Raw genomic sequence first — 26,235 nt, forward strand, 5'->3', positions numbered from 1 at the left:
GCATCAGATAAATAAACACAATAAGAACTGCATACAAATTTGAACATTATTATTTGTCCTGGAAACAAAATTAACAATGTACCTCTGCAACAGATCATCTGGTAGAGAAGGTGACAAAGCATGGAGGCTGCTGCATGCCTGAAGACAAATATTAACATCTTCCAGAAGAGCTATGTATTGGGTAAAAAGGAGATAGTATTAATTTTTAATCATGTAACTTAGGCTATCACTATATTTAATTCACACAATCTCTAACATCAATTTTATTTGTTTTTGTTTTTTAATCAAGATCAAATATTATACATCACTCCCTGTCCTTAATTTCACACACCAATGCTAACAGAATTTCCAGTACAGGCCCCATTACACCGGAGCTATAAAAGCCACTGAAAATAAAAGTAATGATGTGCATCGTTAACATAATTTCGTTCCAGAGTGCGAGTCATATAGTGTCACCCATGCTGACATTTTCTTCTTTGAATTTATGTCCATGCCATGTCACAAACAGCTTCTGCAACAAAGTGAAGTTTGTTGTGCAGTTCGGAGGAGAGTGTACAGTAAAAAAAAAAGCCTTATGACACCTTAGGCTCATGACATGAGTTCTGTAGTTCATTCGATTTTTTATTCCCCTTTTCTTCATGCAGAAATTTAATTGCTCTACATTCAGCACAATAATCCAATGTACTGTAGGATTACATATCCTTTTATAGGCATGTGAAGCATCAAGTTCTCACTACCATGCACAGTCAATTCTACAACTTGGGTCACTTCATGCAAGGGCATTTAACTAACCAAGACTCCTGTGTGGTACCCTAAGAACTTAACAAAAGCAATGAAGCATAATAAAATGTATTAGTCTTTAAGGTGGCACACTGATGTCTTTACTGGTTTTGCCGAAACAGACTAAGATGGCTACACCTCCGGAATCTGACATTTAGCAAATGAATTTTAGGCTGGACTGGAAAAATGGTTGACTATGTGTTTAGCCAAAGCGTGAACAACAGAATTGGAAGGACTTGACTTTACCCATTTCTTATGCTAAGCGGAATAACAAACCACTTACTGTTTGCCAGAAGTCCCTTGCAGAACTTATGAAAAGATGGGAGGGAGAACAATGGTGCATATGTCTCTGATTTTTTCATTAGGACAGCCACTTCCAAAGCCCATGTCATTAGTAGTTTTCTAGAAATACATTATACAACAGTTACTCTAGATAATTACAAATTAATATTTCTAATCCTATTGGGCTTGATCTAGGCTTGTTATGAAAGGAGTTCTGCTCCCACTGGAGGGGGAGGAGATTTTCACATTTTCTTTCTTCCTCCCCCCCCGGTACCCCCCTATGTTCAATTGCAATACCTTCCCCCTAACAGCATGTGAGGTGGCAGAGCTACAAAGGGAAAGAGGAACCTCTCCCTACCCACTTCCGCTGGATCTCAGTCCATTCCATAAATTGAAGGGGTCTGTATGTTTATGGAAGGACAAGTCTGGATCCAACTCTAAGATGACACACAGAACACAAGGTTTGAGTGACCTGGCACATAAATATCAGACATATCCACTTCACTAGTAATGCAAGAAACTTTTATCTAACTTTATCACTGGAGAACTGAGTAGAATGCATGTTACTTACAAAGTAAGGCTGCAGTTTTTAACACATTTGTATACTGCCAAATCATATAAACCTCTAAAAGTGGTTTACATAAAATATGAACACATACTAGGGAGTAAGTTCCATTGAACACATCTGGACTTGCTTCTGAGGCATAGGGTAAAACTGCCCTTGTGGAATGTACTAGACAAAATTGTCTGTTTTAGAGTTGCTTTGGAGAAGTTAGGCTTTTTTTTTAAGAAACTGCTTTCTGGCAAGGCATAACTGATTCCACAAACATAATTTATGAGAAACATAAATGCATCACATTCCCCCATTTTTATGTATAAATACACTGCTGATGTTTAATTAGTACCAATCATTCTGTCAGAGACACATCTTCTTTGGACAGAGAGAAAGCACTAGTTACCTGGTATCATGTGTAAGGTTATCCTTCTTAAGTAAAAGTCCCAGGAGATTTAGTATTATGGAGAAATGTTTCTTCGTAGCTGTAGTTACAGTGCTAATAACAGCCCCATCAAACAAGGAAGGAGATGAAGAGCTGAGGCTGCTAGATATGAAATGGTCATGCCTGGAGATCAACACAAAGTTAAATGTTTACTATCTGGTGACCACACACAGGGTTAACGTCACCTGTTGCTGCAGCTTCATAATGTTAAAAAAAACAACAACACCCACCCTGCTTCACTGCCTCCTAGAATCGCTTCTCATTCAGGCTTCCCATCTTGCCAATCTAGGGTTCTCTTGCAACTCGGAAAAGTTTTTAGTCCCAGTAACCCAATCCTCTCACTGCTCTCTCTCTCTCTCTCTCTTAAAGAGACTCACCAGGAACACTCCATACTGCCCATTTTACTCTGTAGCTTTCTGATTTTTTTTTTTTTTTTTTTTTTTTTGCATTTTAAGAAATTACCTCATCCAAGAGCAGAGGTTTCACTATCACTCATGCAAAAAAGAAAAAAAAGCACAATACAACAGATATCTTCCAACGCAGCCACCATTCTCTGACTGTGGTTTGTGAGGGGACACCCATTAAAAAGAATGGAGATTGTACAATAGCACCTATTGTGTTGCACACAGTACACTGATAAGGTATTAACAATACCTTCCGTTGTTCCAACTAAAACAACCAAGTGCATTTGGTCCCTTAACTGATATTATCACTATTTTATCATTTACATTATGGGATGAAATGCCTTCACACCTGGTGCAATGTGAATAGAGTGTGTAGAGCACGGCATACTGGACTGCAGGAAAGTGAACTGCTATGTCACCATGCGCAACCATCAAATTCTTGCTCAGCAATGCAAACACCGTTGGAGATAGAGCCCACATCTGCCAAAACAAGCAATAGTAAAGAACAAAGTATTTATGAAAATTACATTGCTGTCAGTCCTATATTCATTTAGGTGTTTTGTGTGTTTTTGTGTGTGTGTGTTTTTAAAAAAGCATGATTATGTCTTCTCACAACTGCTACCTAATCACAAAACTAGAAGTAAAGTAACATTTGAGCAATAACGAGAAGTTTTCTTGTAAAGTGTGATGCAAGGACAAAAGGGGATGGGAACAGGAGATTGTGGACATTTTCCACAACTGAAATCACCATAAAGTGATATTAAATGGTTTTATTCAGAAAAGAGCAAAGTGACTTCAGCTAGTGTTTGAACTCTCTCTCTTCATATGTGGCAGCATTGAGAGGAAAAACAGACAACTGTGTGTTCCCCGCAGTGTACTTACATACGACCCTGTGTTGCAGCTAATAAAGCAAAGATAATGTCTACTTTAATTAGTTACAGTGACTATGGGGAACCTCTGGCCCTCCTGATGATGCTGAAATACAACTCCCATAATCCCTGACCACTGGCCATGATTGCTGGGGCTCATGGAAGTTGTAGTTGAGCAGCATCTGGATGGGCTAAGATTTCCTACAGCAGAGTTAAGTTGATTGTTAAACCATTCTAACCCAGGAAGGATTTCCCCACCCAAGTAAAAATGTGTGGTTGTCCTTCAATGTAGCACAGTGAATGATATGACAATATATGTGATGCTATACCAGATTTTAAATTTAAAACAGTCACTAAGATGTAAGCACTTAGGAATATAATTGCCATACACATTTACACCGTAGAACATACTCACTCCAATCAATGAGTTTTTTGCATTTCCTATCGTAGTCAGAGCACTAAGATCGAATATAACAACAAATTTTGCATTCGCTACATCGAAAACATGGTTCTTGAAAGCATCGTGTTGGATTTCAGAACAAGCCTCTGGAAGCTGCAGACTGCAAAGAAGACTGTTCAAGGCACATGCCATTTCCCCAAGAATCAACCTGTAGGCTGTTTCCAAAACCGGAATGTTCTTTAAGCTTAGTACTGCTTGATACACTGCATGTGCTGCTGCAACCACCTTGAGAAACAAGAGAAATTCAGCATATCACAAAGGTTTGAAGCTGCATATACACATTTTCTATAGCTTGTCCACTCTTCACAATCATTAACACAGTTGGTATTGGTATAAAATAAATCTGGCATTTTAGTCTGTTCTTAAACTTTAACTTTTGTATGTTTTATAAAAAATAAAAATAGTAATAAACAAAATATGTTTCCTTAGAACAACCACAATTACTATAATCACAGCTGAAAGAGTCTTTGTTATTGGAAGTAAATGCCCACACTGCAGTTACAATATGCACTGCTGAAAGGCATAAAGATTTAGAACAACATCCAATTAGAGCAGTCCACCTGAAGCAAGTGGACTTAAGTTCATTGATTTCAGTGTGTCTACTCTGTGTATGGCTAAAGTTGGATATCATCCTTACATAAAACCCTTGATAAGCGATCATGGATGGAAATATTTATTTATTCAACTCATAAAATTTATACACAGCTTGATTGTAAATAAATAAATAAATCCTCAAAGTGGTTTACAAAAAAATAAAAGTGAAATCAAGAAAAAAAATCACAACTATACTTTCAAACATACAAAAGTTAAAGTACTAAAACATTATTTATTTACTTCATAAAATTTGTTCATGGTTTATACGGGACTGATTCCTAGCCTCATTAATGAGAAGGCTCACCAACTGCCTATGGACCACGACAAAAGTGTCAATTATGGGTTGTATCCAATTTTACGCAAAAAGGCAGCCAGTCTTTTCAATAACCTCTTCTACACTGCAACCCATCACCACCCTCACCCCAAAAAGTCAGGAGAGATCTATCAAATGATGCAAGCTGTGTGATATAGAGATGCAGAGGGAGGGGATGAGTAGTGTCGTTAATATCTAGCATAGAAACAACCAAATAAAATCAAGACCAAACAAAAATGTTTTCCATCCCCCTAAAAATAAAAAAGTTGTTTCACCCAAAGCGTGCTCCAAGCATAGTGTAGCCTTTGTACAAAACTCCTGTAAGAGCCTTGTCAAGTACAACAGCTCAATATGCCAAGCATGCTCTAGAGCTGCTTGTCTGCCTTCATTTCCCATTCTCTTAGCACTTGGTTTCTTAAATCCACACCTGTTTCTAGGAACAACAGCCTCCAGAGATGGAGCAATGGCCACAGTTATGCCTGTCAATTCAAGCAGCACTGCAAACCAATTGGGCATGATGCATGAAGTGAGCTACAACCATGCAGAACAGCTTACTCACACTGAGTCAGCTATAAAATTAAAGGGCGTGTACATGTCTTTCTTTTAATTTAGAAATTAACATCAAAATGCAAAATCTAAAAGTGCATCTAAACAATTGTGGCATGAAGGTAACCATTTATTGCTTACCTCTTTTTCCTTATGGTAGCGGAGTACAAGCAATTTTGATTCCGGTATAAACAATTTCTCTATAAATGATGATGGAAGTTTTGTATTTATTTGTTCAACAATCTAGACAGAGAAGAAGACTTGTCATTATACTTTTACTTGTCAAATCTTCACTTTAAGTCAAATATATATTTTGAAAAACATTGATAGCTTGCTGAGATATTTAGCCAATGGCAATTTAAGATTTCTTCTTTCCACTGGCAACTGAGAAAGGTACACAGGGTATTTATTGTGAAGGTGGTTTCTCTCTTGGGGTGAAAAAGGCATCCAAAAGCAAATGGCTTAAATCCTCCCTCCACCAAGGAGAAGCAAGGAATCATACTAAGCTTTAGTATCTGTTCTGCCCAGGGTGCCACAACTATGACAGACAAAAGAAATCTGAGGCATACCAGAAGTGCAGCTTATGAGACCAGAAAAATTCAGACACGAATTCAGACACAACAGAATTAAAGAGCCCCATAGGCACCTACCCATCCCCTAAAGAGCCATGGGTAGCTACAAAAGCTTAGTCACATGATTCCTTGCCTATCGGGAGGACTTAAGCCACTCGTTAATGAATGCGGCCTGGGTAGGTAAAGGATATGGAATGATATAATCCCATAATGGCTGCTAGCACCAGAACCAATATTTAGAACAAGCATCAACATTTTGACAGGCGGAAATTGTAAGCTTTTAAAAATACAGACATAAAAATTGTTCCCATAACTTACAAAGTACTTAAATCCTTAAAATGCTATTAAACCCTTCCTATCCCTCCAAACAACTCTATCAAGTAAATCACCTTTCTCCTCATTTAAAGATGAAGAGGTGGGACTAGAAAAGCAGTGATTTGCTCAAGGCCATAAAATTATTATAGAAACCAAAATCAAGCTAGAGAATGGTCTCCCTGTCCACTCTGTTCAATCACTCATAATCTTAAATTGTCAAATGAATGAACAAAAACCCATGATTAAAGTGAGATATTATGAGAACTGTATGTACCAGCATCAGTAAGTTCAACACCGAGATGATATAATCAGTACCACACGTCTGACAATTTTCCAGCTGATCTAATCCGTAAGTGATGACCATGTCACAGTGTATAGTCATACTGGGATCCAGACTACCAAGCAGGACACCGACACACTCATTGGCAGCTGTCAATACAGCCTCAGAAAAGAAGACTTGGTTTGCTGCTGTCACACACCTCATTACTCTGTACAAAACCTGAAACATGAGGGAAAAGAGACACAATTAACTGAAAGATGAGTGCTGTCATGTTCCTCTGAGGCTAAAACTGCACAACCATCTGGAGTCATTCCAGTCACACGCTTTCACCAGAAAATACTAATAACCACTACTACACATCAAAATGGAAAATGATTTTAAAGTCTGGTGGCATAAGTACAGACAGCACACAGGGCAAAATGCAAAAGTTAAGCACAACTGCATCTTCCAGAGGTTTAAACAGAAAAGATATAAGCACATCCTCATCCCAATGAAATAAACAGATGGTTAATTTTGGCTGGAATGTGTCCAACGGAGGTATTCTGCTTAGGTCCTTTTCTGCTGATTGAAACTAAGTATGGAACAGTGACTTTTAATCCAGTGGCATCTGATGCTCTGGAATTACATATAAGTGGTGCAGGCATGTTCCCAACAGAAAGGTTGGAGAGGGAGCACCCAGTATGTCAGCTGATGATTGACAACTATTAAGGAGAAGATGCAACAAGCTTATCAGATTCCTATTCAATTTGGGGCTCACTGCCACAAAGGGTTTTTAGGTATGCAACATGAAAGACAGGAAGCCTTACATCAGTTACGTATGCTTCAGTAATTGGTGGCCCTCTAATGGGACTGAATCGTTCTCCAATACTCCTCACCACGGTACTGAAAACTCGAAGTAGTGCTGCCAGTTTGGGCAGTGAAACACTAGGAGGAGGAATATCTTCATCTACCGATTCTCCAGAAGCCACATGGCCAAGGTCCTACATGAAGAAATGTAGTTAGCATAGACCCAATGCAAATTCACAACTGCAAGCTTTGTGTATTCTAACCCCACAGTGCAAGATACTGTATCTCTATGCTAACATAAGCATATTCCAGAAGGTACAGTTAGTGCAGAATTTGGCAGCTATGATGCTTAGCTGTTAAATCTTAAGACCTTCAAAAATGGCCTTGCTTCTACTATCTTTGATCAGCTGTGTGATGATTTTTTGGAAGTAGGCCTTCACTATTGTAGCACCAACCCTCTAGAACACCATCTCTTGCAATATAGGAGACTGAAAATGAGCTGTGAGTGAAAACTGAAGATTCATATGTTCAAACTGGTTTCCCCTGACCCTTACAATGCTTTTAAAGTGTGCTGATCTATTTCACCTATTGTTTATATGCAAGGGAAGACACAATATCCAACAATACCCAATATCCTGCTCCTTTTTAAACACTTATCAAGACCAACGTTTTATTACCTCAGCATACGCTTCCATATCCTCTAGAAACTGACCAAGAAGCGTGGTAGAAAATGCAAGGTCAGCTACCCAAAATGGTTCGAGGCTCTGTAACCACCCTGTAACAAAGTGCCAAACCAATAAAACAAAGTTATGATCAAAAGTACGCTTGGTTTACTCAGAAACACAGTCACCTAAAAGTGAAGCGTACACACAACAAACAACCAGCTCTAATAAATCCTACACAGTGGTAATTTTATAACATCAGTTACATTTATCAGGAAAATCAAAATAGAGCAAGATGACTCATTTAGAAGAATGCATGAGCCAGGCATAGTCAACAGAGAACATTTGTAGCCAGATTCTACCTAATGAAAGCCACACCCACACCATAAACTTATAAAGCATATTGCTTTCCCCAAAAGAATCCTGTGAACTATACAGTGGTGCCCCGCTAGATGAAAATAATTCGTTCTGCGAAAATTTCCGTCTAGCGGGTTTTTCGTCTTGCGGAGCAGCAATGACAGCCGCGCTCCGCAAAACGAAAAAAAAAAGACGAAAATTTTTCGTCTTGCGAGGCAGCCCCATAGACTTTTTCGTCTAGCGGGGCAGCCTTCCGCTAGATGAATGCCTTCGTCTAGCGAGTTTTTCGTCTAGTGAGGCATTCGTCTAGCGGGGCACCACTGTAGTTTGTTGAAAATGCTAGTAACTGTAGCTCTGTGATGGATAAACTTAAGGTTCCCGAGATTCCTTGAGCGAAGCCACATGCTTTAAAGCCATGGTGTGGATGTGACTCAATACTGGGAAATTAAATAAAATATCTTTCATTTTGCAGCAGGGTGTCAGGGACAGGCAGGAGTCTGAGGGGTGGGCAGAGGAGGCGGGGTGGGGTGGGGGCAGGAAAATGATCCAGGGGAAGGGAGCCAGCAATCTGTGGGGGGGGGGGGAGGAGGAGCCAGTCAGAGACAAGAGGAGAGGAGGAGGGAAAAGAGTTGCAGGAAGGTGCACAGGTGGAAGTGACAGTCCCAGAGAGAGCTGTTCTGTTAGAATCTCCTCTGTCCCCTCCACCACTGTCTCCAAAGACAAGGAGGGGCTTACAGAGACAGAAGTAGCTGAAGCTGCTGCACCTTAGAAGCTGCTGTAATCAAGTGCTTTGCCAATAAAAAAACTAAACTTTCAAACACTTGTCTTCATTGGGGTTGGGTATGCTCGGGACACGGGGCATCTGCAATATGTGACACAACATACAATACTGAAGAAATACAGGGCTATCGGATTAATGAAGGAAGGCTTTATCAGAATCCAGCATTCCATTAAAAGAACAAAGAGCCTACTGAGGGAGCGACACAATTAATGGCACATAGCAACTTTATGGTCTTATGGGGTGGGGTGTATATTACTAAGAAAAATAGGAAAAGATTGGCCACTACTTCAGAGAGGTCTCCACAAAACTACATTCCCAATTAAATGAACAACAACAAAAAAGCAAAATAGCTGCAACATGAATATGTCCTATATATGAAATGTGGGTGGGAGAGAGGGGAGGAAGCTTTCTCATATGCAAATGGGGGAGGGGGCAACACTTGCAATATGAAATGCTCCTGTTCAAGGTTCCAGCCACCTATGCCATATTCCAGGATACTGCATTCCATTACTTCTGCAAACTTTGAATTCCTCTGAGCCTACCAGTATCTCCCTCTTGTATGTGAATGCCAACATTTGGCAACGATCCAAGCTTGTTCATTGTTAACATATTTGCAAGAAATGGGAATGTGCAAAAGAACACCTTATTAACTCTGCCCTTGCCCCAAGTTCAGTTATTGGTCCTTGCATAGGTATAAATTAAACCAAATTACAATTTTGATAGAAAGCCAGCTTTAGACCTCTGGGAAAACCAGATCATCTTCCCATGGTATGATGCCAATATTTTATTTTATTTTATTTTTCAAAAAGTTGATTCTGATAAAAATGTTCAACTTTAGGAAAACCAGACATTCCTTTTAACACTGGGGCTGCCGTTGTGGTGCCCCTGAGCTCTCCTAGCGCACACAAAACCATGCTCACCACACACACGTTGAAACCTTCATCAAGAAGTGGGGAGAGTAGTTACCTTTCCTGCTTTGAAAATCATACCCATACCTCTTGTAAAAGGTGTGTGTGTGTGTGTGTGTGTGTGTGTGTGTGTGCTGGGGTGAGGAAGAAAGGAAGGAGAATGACCAGGGCGTTGCAGGGGGGGGGGGTCGGAGAGAAGCAATCAAAGACAGTGATACCAACAGCACTTTCTCAAAATTCCCACAAGCCCAGAGATTCATGTTTTAACTGAATCCCTGTGACTATTTCCTCATCCCAATATAAGCAAAGTATACACTTATTAATAACACTTCACCTTCTAGAAGGAAGCCAAGAACATCTATTAAGGTCATCACATGAAATTTTATTTTTTAAGACTTACCAGACACTTGCTGTGTCAGAGAAGGTTTCTGAGTGTGATCAATATGCCACCCAACTAATATGTCAACAGTGTCCTTGGAAAGCAATACAGAAAAATTAATCCACCTGTAGCACATGTGTCAATACCGATCTAAAACCAAGAAAGAGAAGCAAAGGTGCTCACCCTAAAGTTAGTGCTGAAAATGTGAGGGTAACATCGGGACACAAGGAGGATGCACTTGACACATTTACACAGCAATTCTGGTGTATCCACGTTCTCAAGGATAGACTGCAGGCTAGTCATGACGAGCTTTAAGGGGAAAAAAGTGCACACCCAAAAAGCCCAAATTGAACAAAAACTATTCAGGCTATAAAACAACAACAACAACGATTTAAATAAATAATCTATCTTGTCAACAACATGTAGAAATGCCTGCTGATGAAGTGGTAGAACTGCTTCCCAGCACCACTGCCTTGGTTCTCAATCTATGTTGGACACATGCTTTACAGGGGTGGTGAGAGAGGTCTGGATGGACTGGCAAGAGGGATATTGGTTCTAATGAACCTCAGGCCCACTGAGAGAAAACCAAGGATTGTGCCTACTATTAGATTTTCCCACTCATTTTATATAACCCACTTGCCCCTTCATCTTACCCCAGTTCTAAACTTCAGTCTCCACCACTGAATAATTCCTGCCCATCATGTCAGTTTTTCTACCACCATTTCCAGACACTAATCAACTCTCGTAATTTTAATTCATTGTTAAACAGAAATATGAACATCACACGCCTTTAAGGAGATGCTCTGAGATCAGAAAGTAGTCTCAATAGGTTTGGAGCATTCCACAATTGGTTTAAAATTCTGTTGGCAGGCAGGTTCTAGCAGTGAAAAGTTATGACACCGAGCTAGGAGACCGATCAGTTATAGCAGACTACTACAGCACATTTATTTATTTATTTATTTATTTATTTATTTATTTAACAAGATTCATAAGCTGCTTAATCATCAAAGCCTGTAAGCAATTAACATTAAATATATATTAAAAATGAAATCAACAGTTTAAAAAATATATTTTATAAAATGCACATTAAAATATGCATCAAATTTACATCTCAACACTTATGGATTTCAGGTACACAAAAGTTCTGAAATTGTTTATTATGCCCAATATCTAAAATGAAGCTTTAATGTACTAATATGCTAGCCTGCTTAAATTTCAGCTTCTTCATTTCAGAAAATGATTCAGTATCTGAAAAGCCAAAATGCTCCAATTTAACTTTTATCCTTACTTGCATTACAGATGAAAATGCTTTCTTCTCTCCCACAGTCTCCAATGCTTTGTAAGTTGCACACAAATAAAGAAGTTTAACTTCATCTTTAGTGGATGAGCTAAATTTACTAAAAATCCATTTAAAGATCTTCTCTGCTTCATAGCTCAGAGAAGCACAAAGAAGTCCAAGACAGCAAGCTCCCTCCTGTCTGAGTTCTTGAAGCAATTTGCTACTGCATTTATGAAAAAAGAAAAAGTAGTGGTAAGGATTTTCAGTCATGAAAAGTAGACATTTAGCAAATGATGACAATGAAGACTTGAATAAATGGCTATGATCTGGTTAGCACTTTCCATTAATGTGGAAACACATGGTTTGCTGTAAATTCCTTCCATTTCCCTTCTCTTTCCATCCAACTCACAGGTGATAACCTGAAGAGTAAGCATGTTGAAGGCATTTGCAAAAGGGGTGAACTGTCTCCTCTTCCCTTCTGTCCTGTGCTTTCCCTTCCATCTACAAGCACAAAGACTCTCTCACACGGAAATCAAAACGTCATTCATAAAGATGAACATTCACATACACCCAAGTATTTCTTGTTCACACAAATCTACTTATTCATGGATACCTGCCAGCATATTGGTAGCATATTGCCCAGGGTTGTGGGGTACCAACATACAAGCAGGAATCAGATAAGGAGCAGGAGCATGGAAAGCTGTTTTCTATGGACTCTATACACTGAAGTGCTGTGTGTGGTTCAATGTGAGATACAAGGAGGAAGGAAGGAAGGAATCTTCCATTTACCTTCTGTCTCTCCCCTATCTCAGCAGCTCAGAATTTCTTGCCACAGTTGCCATTCTAAATCAGCCCAGGAACTACTATGTCTAGCAGGAGCAGTTACTGAGATTCTGCATGCTCCATAGGATTTCAATGGTCTCCATCAGACTCAGCTCTGTCCCTGTTTTGTTTTACAAATATAAAACCAAGCCTGGACCTATCAGCAAATAGATATGCAAATATATATCTGTGACTCACACTTCTTAGCTCACTCTGAACCCAACCCACAATAACTGGGGGTCAAGAATGGATAGCATACTCCGCAAAGCAGTCACTGAGGTTTGACCCTAGAGGAAACATGCAATGAAGTACACTTCCTAGAATTCAAGCCAATATCCAAAGCAAATCAGAGGTGCCATAAGTCTGCCTCGATACTGGGGCAATACCAAATCCAAATCAATTCCTCTTAATTGCTTCAGGAGTGCTTAGCTTGCATCAATTCTTAACAAATTGATGACGTCTGTCCTGGCCTAGCAACAGGTTCACAATGTAGTGTGCTCCCACTGATGTCAAACTAAGAATTCGGTTATTGATTTCCAAAAGTAATCATTAGACATTTGGGCTAGGCTGGTCAGAAGCAAGCAGTGTGCTGCCTGTTTCCCTTTTATATGAACAGTGCTTTGTCCCTCCTACAGCAGCTTCCAGGATGAAGGTGTTACCTGGCCTGCTGGCTACAAATACACTAACTTCAAGAATGCATCAGCACAACTTACCTTTCATTAAGTACATCATGTATGGCAGTCAAGATATTATCCAGTTGTTTAACAAGCACCTGCAATAGCCAACATATACACCTTTTAAAATAATTGCTATTGTAATTTAAATTCAGATTATTCTGTCATTTGAAAGATAAACACCACTGCTTGCCATCCTATTTTTTTGTCCCGTCCCCTCCCCCCAAAAAAGTGCTACTGTATATCATTCCTGGTTGTTCATAGCACTGATGTGCCTGCTATACCGGAAGCTGAGTGCAATAGTGCTTAATCTATGAAGCATACATTAGATACACTAAAAACATCCTTCATGATATCCATGAAGACTTTGATGAAAAATGTGCAATGCAAGCAGTCATTGTTTCACTTATAGGTCTCTTTTAACACCTTCTGTCAATATTAGCAACTGGATGCAGCCATGCCCAATTTTTCTTAAGTTTCTTAATAATAATAATAATTTATTTATTATTTATACCCCGCCCATCTGGCTGGGTTTCCCCAGCCACTCTGGGCAGCTTCCAACAAAATATTAAAATACAGTAGTCCATCAAACATTAAAAGCTTCCCTAAACAGCTTTAGATATACAAATATAAAACCAAGCTATTGGAAAATAGTCCAAGCAAATTGCATTAACCACAAGATTTGTGGTACATAGGTAAAATATGTTTTGATCAAATATAGCTGCCAAATACAATTATATTAGCAATTGTGATGAAACTTTGTTAATCAAATCAACAACAGTCAACTGATGGCCCACAATCTAAGTTATTGTGCCAGTGCCACCACATCCCTTCTGAAATAGATGCTACACAGGAAGGAAGCCCAATTTTTTCTTGCCTTGTCCATGCCACTTTTAGGCTCTCCTCCCTACCCAAGTCACAGAGGATTCTCATTCCACATAGGGTACCTAATAGATCTGAAGAAGCAGCTCATACAACACTGCCTGCACCAGATGTGTGGGGTGGTATTTAACTGTCAAGGTTTGCACATTGTCACTAAGAAATAAGTTAATTTCTTTTTATATTGGTATGTAATTTATTTATTATTTCTTGAGACCATCTTGGCATAAGGCAATGAATAAAGAGATTATCACCATAGCCATTCTGCCTCTGACCCAACAAGCTAGTCCTTGGGCATCTTGGTTTCAGCAGAAGCCCGCCCTCCAGGCTAAAGTATTAACACATCATTGAAATACATCAATAACTTCAAGCCAAACAATTTTGAGATCTTTTAAACTAATATTTGGTAGATTTGTAGAGTAGCCTGAGGAGGCTCAGATTAGAACTAATTATTCATAGAGTGACTATGTGAAAACAGGGAAACAAATTTCCCTCTGGAAAAACTGACTGACTGAAAAACTGGAGAGTATTTGAAAACTGCTCTGCCCCCCCCACCCTCCCCATTCCAAGGAAAGACAGCCCCCACATCCCACTGCCTGCCAGCTAATGTATCTTATTCTCAGTGTAACTTCTTACTACAAGGAAAAGGGGCCCTCAAGACCAGTCCCTCTCCTTCATTTATCTGTAGCACAGTTGATCTTTACTTCCTTCCCTCCAACTGCCACGGAAAGCCACACCAGGATGAAGGAAGTCACCTGGCCAGAAATTCTTTCTTCCCTCTGGCAAGCAAGCAAGCTGCTACTCCTTCCTATCTGTGGGACATGGATGAACAGGGAAGGTTCTCGTTATCAAAGGAGGGAAGGAAGGTGAAAGGCCAGTTAAGTACTTCAACTGCTCTCCAAAAATCAAAGTTGTGGGGACAGTCATCTGGCTCACTCCTTCAGATTTGATATAGTCAATGAGGCAAGCTTATATGCAGGGTTGTGAGTATTCGGAGCCAAAGTTATCCTGCAACCAATTACAGTGCTGACAACCCTTCATTCTTTGCCCCTACAACCCAGAAACCTGCCCCAAGAGAGATCATATGAGAAACAAAGTATTAATATGTTGCTAACAGAAGATACTTAACCAGTTTGTTCTCTGGTTGCTGAATGAATTCTTTCATTTGCTTTACAGTAGCCAGTCTTCGGTCTCTGTCATCTTCCCGAGTAATCCTCCGAAGAAGATTTGACAGTCGAGACTCATCAGAGTAAGACAATGATCGCTCTAAAATTGAGATATTACACATGGGCATGCTTCTATCCAAGTATAAAGTATAAAATAAACAATTACCAAGGAGCAACATATACGCAATAGGCTTACTTCATCTTTACCTCACAACTTGCAGTAACTTTAGTACAAGATTTCTATCCCTGAAGCAAATCCAAACCTGCAACAATTGACCAAGGATCATTCTTACCTTTGAAAAAACCTGTTCTTGCACTACTTTCAAAGACAAAGTATACCCAATTTATACAAACTAAAGTGTAATCATGACAAAATGCTAGAGATTTGGAGTTTGCAAAAATTTAATAGAGCTCTACTTTACTTTGGGCAGTGACCCTAGTACTACTGTAGCAACAGGATTTTTTGCCATAAAAACAGAATTCCCCTTTTTCTCCAGGACAACACAACACTTACCCTGTGTTTTCCTCATGTCTTTTGTGACTAAAGCACGATTCCCATGCTGAACACTGGTAAAATCAGAATTGGTCACATTGTTAACTCTCAGCTCTTGCCCCAACGACTTCCGACCATAAGTATTTTCCCCAGATCCTCCATTGACACTGTAGCCACCTAGAAAAAAAGGTGCCAGAGCCATGTTAGTTTCTCTTGACAGCCATGCACTGTGGGTTTCTGAAAAACTTCCAAGGTTAAGAGCTACCTGTCCTTCTCAGCTGAATGACACATTTAGCAGGGATGGTTATTTATTTAAGTTTATGAATCACTGTTACCTATTCATTTTAAGTTATGAGCTATCATAGTGCGACGCAATAAGGGCTTGTCAACCTTTTGGGCCCATGGGCACATTTGGAACCTCAGAAACTCATGGAAGACCACACCCCATTAATACACATGCTCTCCCATTGTAAAACTACCATACCTTGTGTGACTGTGTGATGCAGTGGCAACACAGGGGGACACCAAACTTTTGGGGGTATATGGCTTTGAGAGTCAGTGTGGTATAGTGGTTAGAGTATTGCACTAGGACCTGGGAGGCCAGGGTTCAAATCCCCACTCAGTCATGAAGCTCACTGGGTGACCTTAGGCTGGTCACTGTCTCTCAGACTAAGCTACCTCACAGGGTTGCTGTGGGGATTAAATGAGGATGGGAATAACTATGTGTGCCACCTTGATGTCATTGGAGAAAAAGGTGGGATAGAAATGCACTGAATTAATAAATAATTCTGACAACCTTAGAAACTGTCATGGTGGACAATGCACCCCATAGCCATGCATGCACCCACCCCAATGTTTTCCCCATATGGCAACGTAATATGCGCCCTACCCCATGGTGAACACCACATATATGCTGCCTTACACTGAAACCTCCTTCACAAATATCCCATCCCACACTCAACTGTCTCCACAGGAGGTCTGACAACGGTGAGTTTCTTTTAGTGTTTCATCTCACAACCACCATTTAACTAGGTCATGTAGAGAGACAGCAACTGTGGCATGCCATCTGTTTAACCAGACAAATAACTCCATAAATGAAAACGCTCACGCAATCCCTGCCCCATCCTGAGACCTCCACACCCACCCTGCACTGAAACTCTAAACACTGAAACCGTACCCTTAAAAGCCCCCCACACACTGCTCCACACAACACCCACACACCCCTTACCCCCTCACAATCACCCTAGACTGTAACACATATACACTGCCTGACATTGAAACTCTTCCCACACAGTGAACACCCTCACAATGTTCACTAGGAAGACAGATTAAATATTGGAAAGAATCATACTAAAAGCAACCCAGTGATGTAGGTCACGTGGAGAGATTCTGTATTTTTCTGTCTATAAGATGCCCCCTGTTTTGGGGGACTCAGATTTAAGAAAATTGGGGGAGATGGCCCAGTGTATAAGATGCCCCCTAATATTTGAATTTGGGGGGGGGATCTAGTCTTATACACGGAAAAATACGGTAGTAATTGTGGCAATGTTAATTGCATGTCAAACCATTAGACTCACATGTCAAACCATTAGACCACACTGCCAGCATCACAGTGCTCCTGTCCAAAGTGGAGAGGCAGTGTGGTGCAATGGTTTGTTTATCTTAAGATCTAGGAGTTAAGAGACATTAGAGATCTGGGAATGCTTTTTTGTGGATATTCACACCAAAGCGTACATTTTTAGTTTGGTGATTATTTCTTAATTAGCTGTAAAGTGGCCCAGTCCACTTATCAGATAATTTAAGCATGCACAGTGCAACTCTCGTGTTGTATCAGGGTAAGAGCAAAGAGAGAACTGAAGCAAGAATGAGGCAACTTTTTGGCCTAAGGGTAAGATGTAAGCAAGCATAGTTTGTAACATTGCATAACATCATCGCTGTTAAGCCATTAGAGGCCTTACTTTCCAGTTTCTCAGCTTTTGTGGTGCTTGAGCCATTGGGTGTTTTTTAAACCATCATTTCAGAGAATAAGTCTAGCATAAACATGGGGTTGCATATCATGATGAGAGAGAGGAGGTCAGGGGGAGGCAGCCATGCTCTCCACATGGGACACTTGGAGAGGAGTACCCATATATCTGTTCAATAGGGAAACAAGTTATCATGATAATATACAGGACTCCCTTGAGTCTGTGAAGCTGATCTCAAAAAACCAGTCCCATAGCTGCTACTCACACCACCACCACCAGGGTTTGGGGACCACTTATATAGCTGGTGGCAACAAAGGAGAAGGTAGTATTAGTATCCACCCTATTTCTGTAATTTTAAGTTGTTTTAAACCATTTTTAACATTGTGCTTTAATGCAAATATTGTGTTTAAATTGTTGTAACCTGCCCCATGTGCCTGCCTGAGTATCTGTGTGTGAGAGTCTGCTGCATTTCTGTAAGTCAACCCCACTCCCCAGCTGTGTGAATATGTGTGCTTGATGTATGTGTAACCTGTGTATGGTGAATGTGTGCACATGCAAGATTGCACTCGGCATGCTCACTGCTAGCAAGCAGCTCCAGAGGAGCAACCGACCCTCAATGAAACCATCGGGCTAAAAAGGCAGCCACCCCTCATCTAGACCACAAACTAGTTTATTTCCACTGTCAGTATTCCTTTTTTATCTATGAAGACAAATTATGTACCTTTTTCTTCATTCTGTATGTCAGTGGGGACTCTGATATCATCATGTCTATGTCGAGACACCACCGCTGAATTCGAGGATTGTAATCCATAAGAAGAACTACTCCGGTCTCTGGAAGAAGAGTATTTTAAATTCTCTTGGTCAGCTGATACACTGTCAGATCTGCAAAAAGAGAAATGTTTTAAGTGAGTGCTCTACTCCGATTTGGCCCTTACTATTCCCATATTTCCAGAATTTCTGTGGAACATATGAATTCTCCCTGTGGCTTAACCATCTGATAAGTGGAGTCCCAGCCGATAAAACATCTCTGGCCTAGTGAAAAATTCATCAAGGTAGCAAGCAAGTTAAGCAACTGTATGAGGAGAAGGTCAGTACCACCTATTTCTGTATTTAATTTATTGTGGCATCAGCTAAAAGTGCATCAAGGACACAGCAAAAGCACTAGGTGTTAAGAACTAAATTTCACTTCCGGTTTGCCGCGGAACGCTCCCGGTCGCTTGCTACGGAGCTCCGATAGCAAGCACTCTCTGGCAGGGTTAGCAAAGGGGGCAGCTAGGCTTCGCAACCCCCCTAGGGGTCCAGGGGGGCTCCCTGGATCTAATAAGGACCAGCTGAGGCGTTGGAGGGGTTCCCGAAGTGAAGGGGATCATAGACGCCGAGTCAGCGTTCCTACCCCGCGGAGAGGAAGCCTGTTTCCGGGAGAACTCAGGCGGTCAAGCCCCCAAGGAAAAACTCGCTGGAAAAGGTTAGTTTTGGAGGAGCCCGGTGACGTTGGAATCTCCCCCCCCCCCCAAATAAGAACAAGCTAAAAGCTTTGGCTGAGCTGACGGGAGAGGAGCAACAAGGCGACCAAAGCCGATTTTTGTGGACTCCAAAATAGCGGAAAAAAGACTATCTATCCGGCGTTAACACTATGATTTGTGAGCGGGGGAAAATCTCTGGGCTTTTTTTCGTGTAATGCTCCAGAAAATAGTGGGGAAATTGTCGTTTCATGGTTGAAGTGGACAAAATGCTTGCATGGTACGTGCTTACAAGTATACATCTTGGGAAGAGTGGCGATACGACCAATGAATAAATAAACGGTAAATTTTGGGGATACCCAGTCAAATAGACTTAATTTTCGTCAGTAAGGAGTGCAATGGAACTTATTAATGGATGAGCTTGAAATGCCTTAGTCTGTCCTAATTCCCGGCAGCACTTTTTGATGACCCCAACTCTGGGAAAGTAATATTTTATATCCCCTAAAAAGATATTGGAGGAAGAGTCATACCTTGGCAAAGGAAAGCCCCAGAGGACAATACATTTAATACTACTTCTGGATCATCGGGGCCGGTATAAGGGGCAGCATTTGGGAAGAGAAGGGGGAGTAAGAAGAGTTGGATGTGGGGAAGATAAAGCGTTCCCTCCAGAATAATAATAACAATATTAAAAAAAAAAGGAACAGACGGAATATCTGGATGAAGGCGACGACAATAGTGACTTTGCGATTTCTTTTTGAATGGTGATGCCATTGACTCATAAAGACACCAGAAGGGCCTAGTAAGAAGTAAATGCTGCCTCCACAGGAAAGAAAGTGAACAGCAGCGGGGGTGAAAAGGTCTCTTTGGAAAGAGGTGGAAGATAGAGAGGGGCCAGCCGGCAAGGAATACTTATATGCTGTGTTTGACTCTTATGGGCTGACCTGGGTATTTCTGGCTGAAAGTGGACGTTTATATAAGACTGTACTAGGACCTCCATCTTTGTTATCCTCCGCCATCCTCGGGGATTACAGGGTTTTCGTTATTGATTCTTGTACTATATTGTCTCTTATTTTTAAGTGCCGAGGTCAAACCTTTTTCCTAATATATTGATGATATGTCGAATTTGAATAAGAAATCTACAAATCCAGCACAAGCGACGGGAATTTCGATCCCTAACAGAAGAAATTCGACGCAAGAACAGGAAATGAATTTAGAAATGAAAGAACTCCTTCTGAGTCTGAAAAAAGACTTAGCGGATATAAAAAAAGAGATGAATGAGAATACAAGGTCAACAGATCAAAAGCTGGATAAAATGGGTCAAAAGATAGATGATAATGCAAGAATGGTTACAGAAATGACGGGGAAAATTAACGAATTGGTTGTAAAAAACTTAGAAATAACTAAGTCAGTACAAGACCTAAAAGGGAAAACAGGGGCCTTGGAAGAGGGAGTAAAGAAAATCCAGAAGGAAAATCGAGAGAAAAAGGGGGAAACAGAGAAAATTAAAAAAGAGATCGCAGATATGAAAGAGACTCATGAGGCGGTGCTGGATGCAATTTCGATGATCGAAATGCATCGTAGAGAAAAAACACTGAGGTTCAGATCTATTCCAGAAGAACCCGACGAAGCATTACAACAGAAAGTGATTACAGAATTAGCTAAGTGGATGGGAATGGAGGAGAGGGAGATGGAGGGTAAAATTGAGAGGGCATTTAGAATTAAATCAAGAATCGCAAAGGAAAACAACTGGCCGGGGGATTGTCTGGTAACATTTGTCAGCATGGAGATTAGAGACAGAATCTTACAGACATGTAGTAAGAAAAAATTTAGAATTCAAGAGTCTGAAGTGATTATACATAAGATAGTCCCATCTAGACTTTTGAGGAAGAGGGACAAATATAAACCCTTAGTCGAAGCTCTTAGGAAAAAATCAATAGTACATAGATGGGAATTCCCTGAGGGAATCTCGTTTTTCTTCAAGGGCAAGAGGAGGAGATTCGTTACTTGGGCCGACGCCGAGAGATTCTGGAGGACTTATAGAGAGGAGTTGGGTGGTAAACGACAATTGGGAGGAGGGACAGATGAGGCTAAAAAGTCATCAGAGGAAGAAGAGCCTTAAATCTCGTCCAGAAGAGATATAGTGTTTGGTTGAGCAGAGATCAACCTAGTGGTTGCTTTTTCTTGATTCTTTCCTTTCTCTTTTTCTACTATTTTCTCTTTCTTTTGTTTACTCATTTTTTTAATACCTTACTTGCCTTTAACGCTCCTTACTCTCATTATTCTGATTTTACCTCTTAAAAAAAAAAAAAAGTTGTTTACTCAATAAAGGAACTAATGGAGTTAAAGATTGTTACGTGGAATGTAAATGGCTTGAACGAAAAAAAGAAAAGGAACAAGGTAGAGCACATTCTCAGTAAACAGAAATATGATTTGATTTGCTTGCAAGAGACGCATATTAAAAAACAACATATCAGAGTTTTATCCAGCAAAAAACTTGGAATTGATTTTGTGGCCTCAGGTATGTCTAAAAAAAATGGCGTGGTAATCTATGCAAAACCATATCTGGAACCTAAACTAATACATACAGATGTGCAAGGGAGAGTTGTGATTGTAGAGATAACAGTCCAGGGGGAGAGAATTAAAGTAATTGGGTTCTATGCACCAAATGAAAAGAAAAGTCAATTTTTTCATAAACTTAGTAAGGAGCTGGAAGGATGCATTGGAGAAAAAATTATTTTTTTGGGAGACCAAAATGGAGTGGTGTATCCAGAATTGGACAGATCCATAAAGACACCAAAAAAAAAGCAAATCAAATTACCAACATCTTTTTTTCAATTAATTGATTTGCTAAGCTTAGAAGATGCATGGAGAATTAAAAACCCATTTAATAAAGATTTTACATACTTCTCATACCCCAACAAATCAGCAGGAAGGATCGACGCTATTTGGTTAACTAAAGATCTGACAATCAAAATTCGCAAAACGGAAATACAGCCCAGGACATTATCGGATCACAGTGCAGTACAGGCAGTTCTTAGTTGGGAGAAAAGAAAAGTAACTAGATGGAGGTTAAACGAGTCATTAATCAAGGATGAAAAAATAATCGAAAATGCAAAAAAGACATTAAAAGAATTTTTTGAATTTAATTTGAATCAAGGCACAGAGTTAAAAATTGTATGGGATACCAGCAAGGCGGTACTGAGAGGTTTTTTCATTCAGCAAAGTATAATCCAAAAGAAATTAAAGGAAAAAAAGAAGCAAGAGTTAGTGGATAATATAAAAAAGAAGGAGAGGGAACTGTATGAGAAACCAGATAGTGCAGAGATCCAAAGAGATATAAAAGTTATGCAATCACAATACTCAATGTTAATCAATGAAGAACTAGATTGGAAATTAAGATACTTAAAGCAAAAATATTTTGAACACGCTAACAAACCAGGAAAGTTATTAGCCTGGCAACTTAAAAAGAGAGAGGCAGAGAGAATCATAAACAGAATTAAAGTGGAGGGGGAAATAGTTACAAATCCCAAAGGAATTGAGGATGGATTTGTTAAATTCTACAGAGAATTATATAGTGAAGGGAAGGAGACACCCCTGGAGATTAAAAATTACTTAAAGCAGAACTGTTTACAAAAACTTACTAAAGAACAAAGAGAACTATTAAATGCCCCAATAACACCATATGAGTTGCAGGTGGCAATAAAAGAAGCAAAATCAGGAAAGTCACCGGGACCTGATGGCCTATCAGCTATATATTATAAAAAACTAGAGGATATTCTATCTGAGCCGTTAAAAAACGTTATGAACAATATTTTAATAGAGGGATCTATGCCGGAATCCTGGAGCCATAGTTATATAGCTCTAATCCCTAAACAGGGAGGTGATCCCGAATTGATGAGCAATTATAGACCAATTGCCCTTCTGAATAACGATTATAAACTCTTCGCAAGTATAATGGCAGAAAGAACAAAGAAAATTTTACTGACATCAATCCACGAAGATCAGGCCGGATTCCTACCAGGGAGGCACATATATACCAATACTAGAAATATAATAAACCTACTGGAGTATTTAGACTTAAATATCAATAAACAAGCAGCCTTCATGGCCGTAGACGCGGAAAAAGCGTTTGACAGGGTATCGTGGAGATTTATGCTAGAAATATTGAAGCACATGGAATTTGGAGAAGGCTATGTGAAGGGAATAGAGGCAATCTATTCTAAACAGAAGGCCAAGATTATAATAAACGGCAATCTTACACAAGATTGTGAAATAAAAAAAGGGGTTAGACAAGGATGCCCCTTGTCTCCATTGATTTTTATATTAACATTGGAAATCTTATGTAAACGAATAAGGGAGGAAAAAGATGTAAAAGGAATAACACTGGGGCAGAGAAGCTATAAACTTAGGGCTTTTGCAGACGACTTAATAATCACCACGGAGTATCCAATCCGAAGCTTGGCGAAGGTCCTAGAATTAATACAAGAATATGGCAGGGTGTCTGGCTTTAGATTGAACATAAACAAGACCAAACTACTAGTTAAAAACCTATCGAAGGCTCAAAAGGAAGAATTGGAAAGGGTAACACAGATCAAAATCTATCCCAAAATAAAATACTTAGGAATATTGATAACGGCAAAGAACATAAACTTATATAACGACAACTATATTAAATGCTGGACTGAAATTCAAAAACAGATGGAGATATGGAACAGGTTGAATCTATCTTTTTTGGGCCGTATTGCAGCAATTAAAATGAACGCGTTGCCAAAATTAATGTTTTTGTTTCAGACAATCCCAATTATAGGTAAAACTAATAATATCGAGAAGTGGCAAAAGGAAATCTCAAAATTCTTGTGGAAGGGCAAAAGACCGCGAATAAAACATAAGATATTGATTAATACGATTGATAAAGGCGGTTTTGGCTTGCCAGACCTCAAGATTTATTACGAAGCGGCATGTTTGGTATGGTTAAAGGACTGGTGCTTGTTAAGAAATTGGGAAATCCTGGACCTAGAGGGACACGACCTACGTTTTGGGTGGCACGCGTATTTGAATTATGGTAAAGTAAAGGTACATAGAGGCTTCTGCAGTCATATTATAAGGAACGCACTCTTCAGAGTTTGGGATAAATACCAAAGATATTTAGAAAGGGCAACACCAAAATGGATCTCCCCGCTCGAGGCCACAGCATTAAAAAGAATAAATAATCAAAAGGAAGAGTGGATCACATACAATAATCTGTTAACAGAAAGGCAAGGGAAATTAGCACTTAAAAACTATGAGGAGATTAAAGACCAACTCTCAACCTGGCTGGATTACTTTCAAATTAACGAAACTTTTAAAAAAGACAAGATTTGCGGGTTTGGGAAAGAACCTTCTATATTTGAAAAGGAAGTGTTAAATAGGAAAAATAAGCTAATTTCCCGCATATATAAGATCTTGCTAGACTACGAAGTAATGGACGAGATGGTAACGGCTGCCATGACTAAATGGGCCCAAGACTTTGGGTATCCAATTTTGTTCGAGCAGTGGGAAAAGCTGTGGCAGGTCAATTTAAGATTCACCGCAAACTATAATATAAGAGAAAATATGATGAAGATGGCACATAGGTGGTATCTTACACCAGCCAGACTTGCCAAAATGAATAGAAGTCTTGCAAATGTCTGCTGGAGATGCGGATCTGAATATGGAGACCTAATGCATATGTGGTGGCGATGTGTAAAAATCAAAGTTTTTTGGGGGGAGGTATACAGTGAAATAAAAAAGATGATGGCAATTTCTTTTGTGAAAAGACCAGAGATTTTTTTATTAAGTATGGTTGACAAGGTGATCCCAAACAAGTTGAAAGAAGTCTTTTTGTATGCAGTTGCAGCGGCAAGAACAGTTATAGCAAAAAGATGGAAAGAGCAAGAAGTGCCAACGGTTACTGAGTGGCAAATCAAACTACAAGAATATGCAGAGATGGCCCTGTTGACAAACAATCTGAGAGGAAATACAAAGCAGAACTTTACTGGCAAATGGGAGGTGTATAAAAAATACGTGTTAAAATACAATAAAAGTACTGGTATCATGCCTGCATTTGAGGAGTGAAGGGAATGAAAATAGCCTGAAGGAAAAGAGATGGGAGCAATGTAATGCCTAAGAATGCAAGGTAGAAGGGAGTCAAGGAAGTGTGCAGGGTTGTAAGCATTCACATTTATAGCGGTTTAAGCAAAGGGATTTCTCAGGAAGACGGGGAATTTCCCATTATTTTTTTTTCTTTTCCTTTTTTCTTGCTTTTTTTTTCATTATTTTTTTTTTTTACTTTTTCCTTCTTTCTTTTTTTTTTTTCTTTTTTTTCTTTTTTTTCTTTTTTTTTTCTTCTTCTTTTTTCACGGTGTGTATTTAACTTCTTATTTGTTTGCTAGATGGCTGTATAGTATTGTATATGTATAACAAGTACATTATATTGTGTTCAAAATCGGAAAATAAGACGTATACAAGCAAAATGATTGCTGTATGTAACTTTATTTAAGACTGTACTTATGGTGGAGTTTTCCTTTTTTGGTTGTATCTGTAAAATCTATAATAAAAAATATTTAAAAAAAAAAAAATAGGTGTTAAGAACTAAATTTCAGTGGAGTAAAACCAGTAAAAACGTAAGAGCTCATACGAATGATAAACCTGCAGAAACTTAAGTTTATACACTTCCCTAACAGGAAAGCCCACAGCTAACAGCTTCTCAATGCTGTTCCAAGTCAAATTATTAACAGTCCTCAAGTTTTCACCATGTAAAAAGAGAAAGAGAAAATTATGAATTATTATTAGAGGAGGGAGACTCAAATATTATGCAGCTATGTGAGATGCATTCCCATATGGGAAACGCCTTTTAAAAACCAAATATTGACCTAGCATGATGAACATATATCTATTCCACCACAAGTTAGGCCAGTGAAATACATGCATCTGTGATGTAACATGGAAGTTTACACAGTTCCACCCTACATGGAAGGACTTTCAACATCAGACGTGGCTCCCCAGTGTTTGACATCACAGGTTCTTCAGCTCCCCATACCCCCTCTACCCACTAACAAAAAGTATTTTGATTAAGTGCCACCATGGTTTAGTAGTCTTAAGCTCTCATCTAGTAGAGCAGCTCTCTCAAAATCCTATCTCCATGATCAACCTTAAAAACAAAATATATACAAATGATTATCAAATCTGACACTT

At 39.5% G+C, this 26,235-nt stretch overlaps 1 protein-coding gene across 1 annotated transcript in view; it reads right to left on the reverse strand.

Moving 5' to 3' along the window:
• Positions 1–26,235, reverse strand: part of SMG1 (SMG1 nonsense mediated mRNA decay associated PI3K related kinase) — a 77,544-nt gene that overhangs the window by 42,564 nt on the left and 8,745 nt on the right. The window contains exons 2-17 of the mRNA XM_033166444.1: positions 18,285–18,445; positions 15,621–15,776; positions 15,070–15,206; positions 13,101–13,159; positions 11,575–11,788; positions 10,470–10,595; positions 10,308–10,380; positions 7,877–7,974; positions 7,220–7,393; positions 6,408–6,632; positions 5,388–5,489; positions 3,749–4,018; positions 2,814–2,944; positions 2,022–2,183; positions 1,064–1,182; positions 83–170 (exon numbers count right to left, since the gene is read on the reverse strand). Of these exons, the coding sequence (XP_033022335.1) occupies positions 83–170; positions 1,064–1,182; positions 2,022–2,183; positions 2,814–2,944; positions 3,749–4,018; positions 5,388–5,489; positions 6,408–6,632; positions 7,220–7,393; positions 7,877–7,974; positions 10,308–10,380; positions 10,470–10,595; positions 11,575–11,788; positions 13,101–13,159; positions 15,070–15,206; positions 15,621–15,776; positions 18,285–18,445 (2,295 nt within the window). The remainder of the gene's footprint in view (positions 1–82; positions 171–1,063; positions 1,183–2,021; positions 2,184–2,813; positions 2,945–3,748; positions 4,019–5,387; positions 5,490–6,407; positions 6,633–7,219; positions 7,394–7,876; positions 7,975–10,307; positions 10,381–10,469; positions 10,596–11,574; positions 11,789–13,100; positions 13,160–15,069; positions 15,207–15,620; positions 15,777–18,284; positions 18,446–26,235) is intronic.

The sequence above is a fragment of the Lacerta agilis genome, chromosome 13 (assembly GCF_009819535.1).
Source record: "Lacerta agilis isolate rLacAgi1 chromosome 13, rLacAgi1.pri, whole genome shotgun sequence".
In the NCBI taxonomy this organism is placed as follows: domain Eukaryota; kingdom Metazoa; phylum Chordata; class Lepidosauria; order Squamata; family Lacertidae; genus Lacerta; species Lacerta agilis.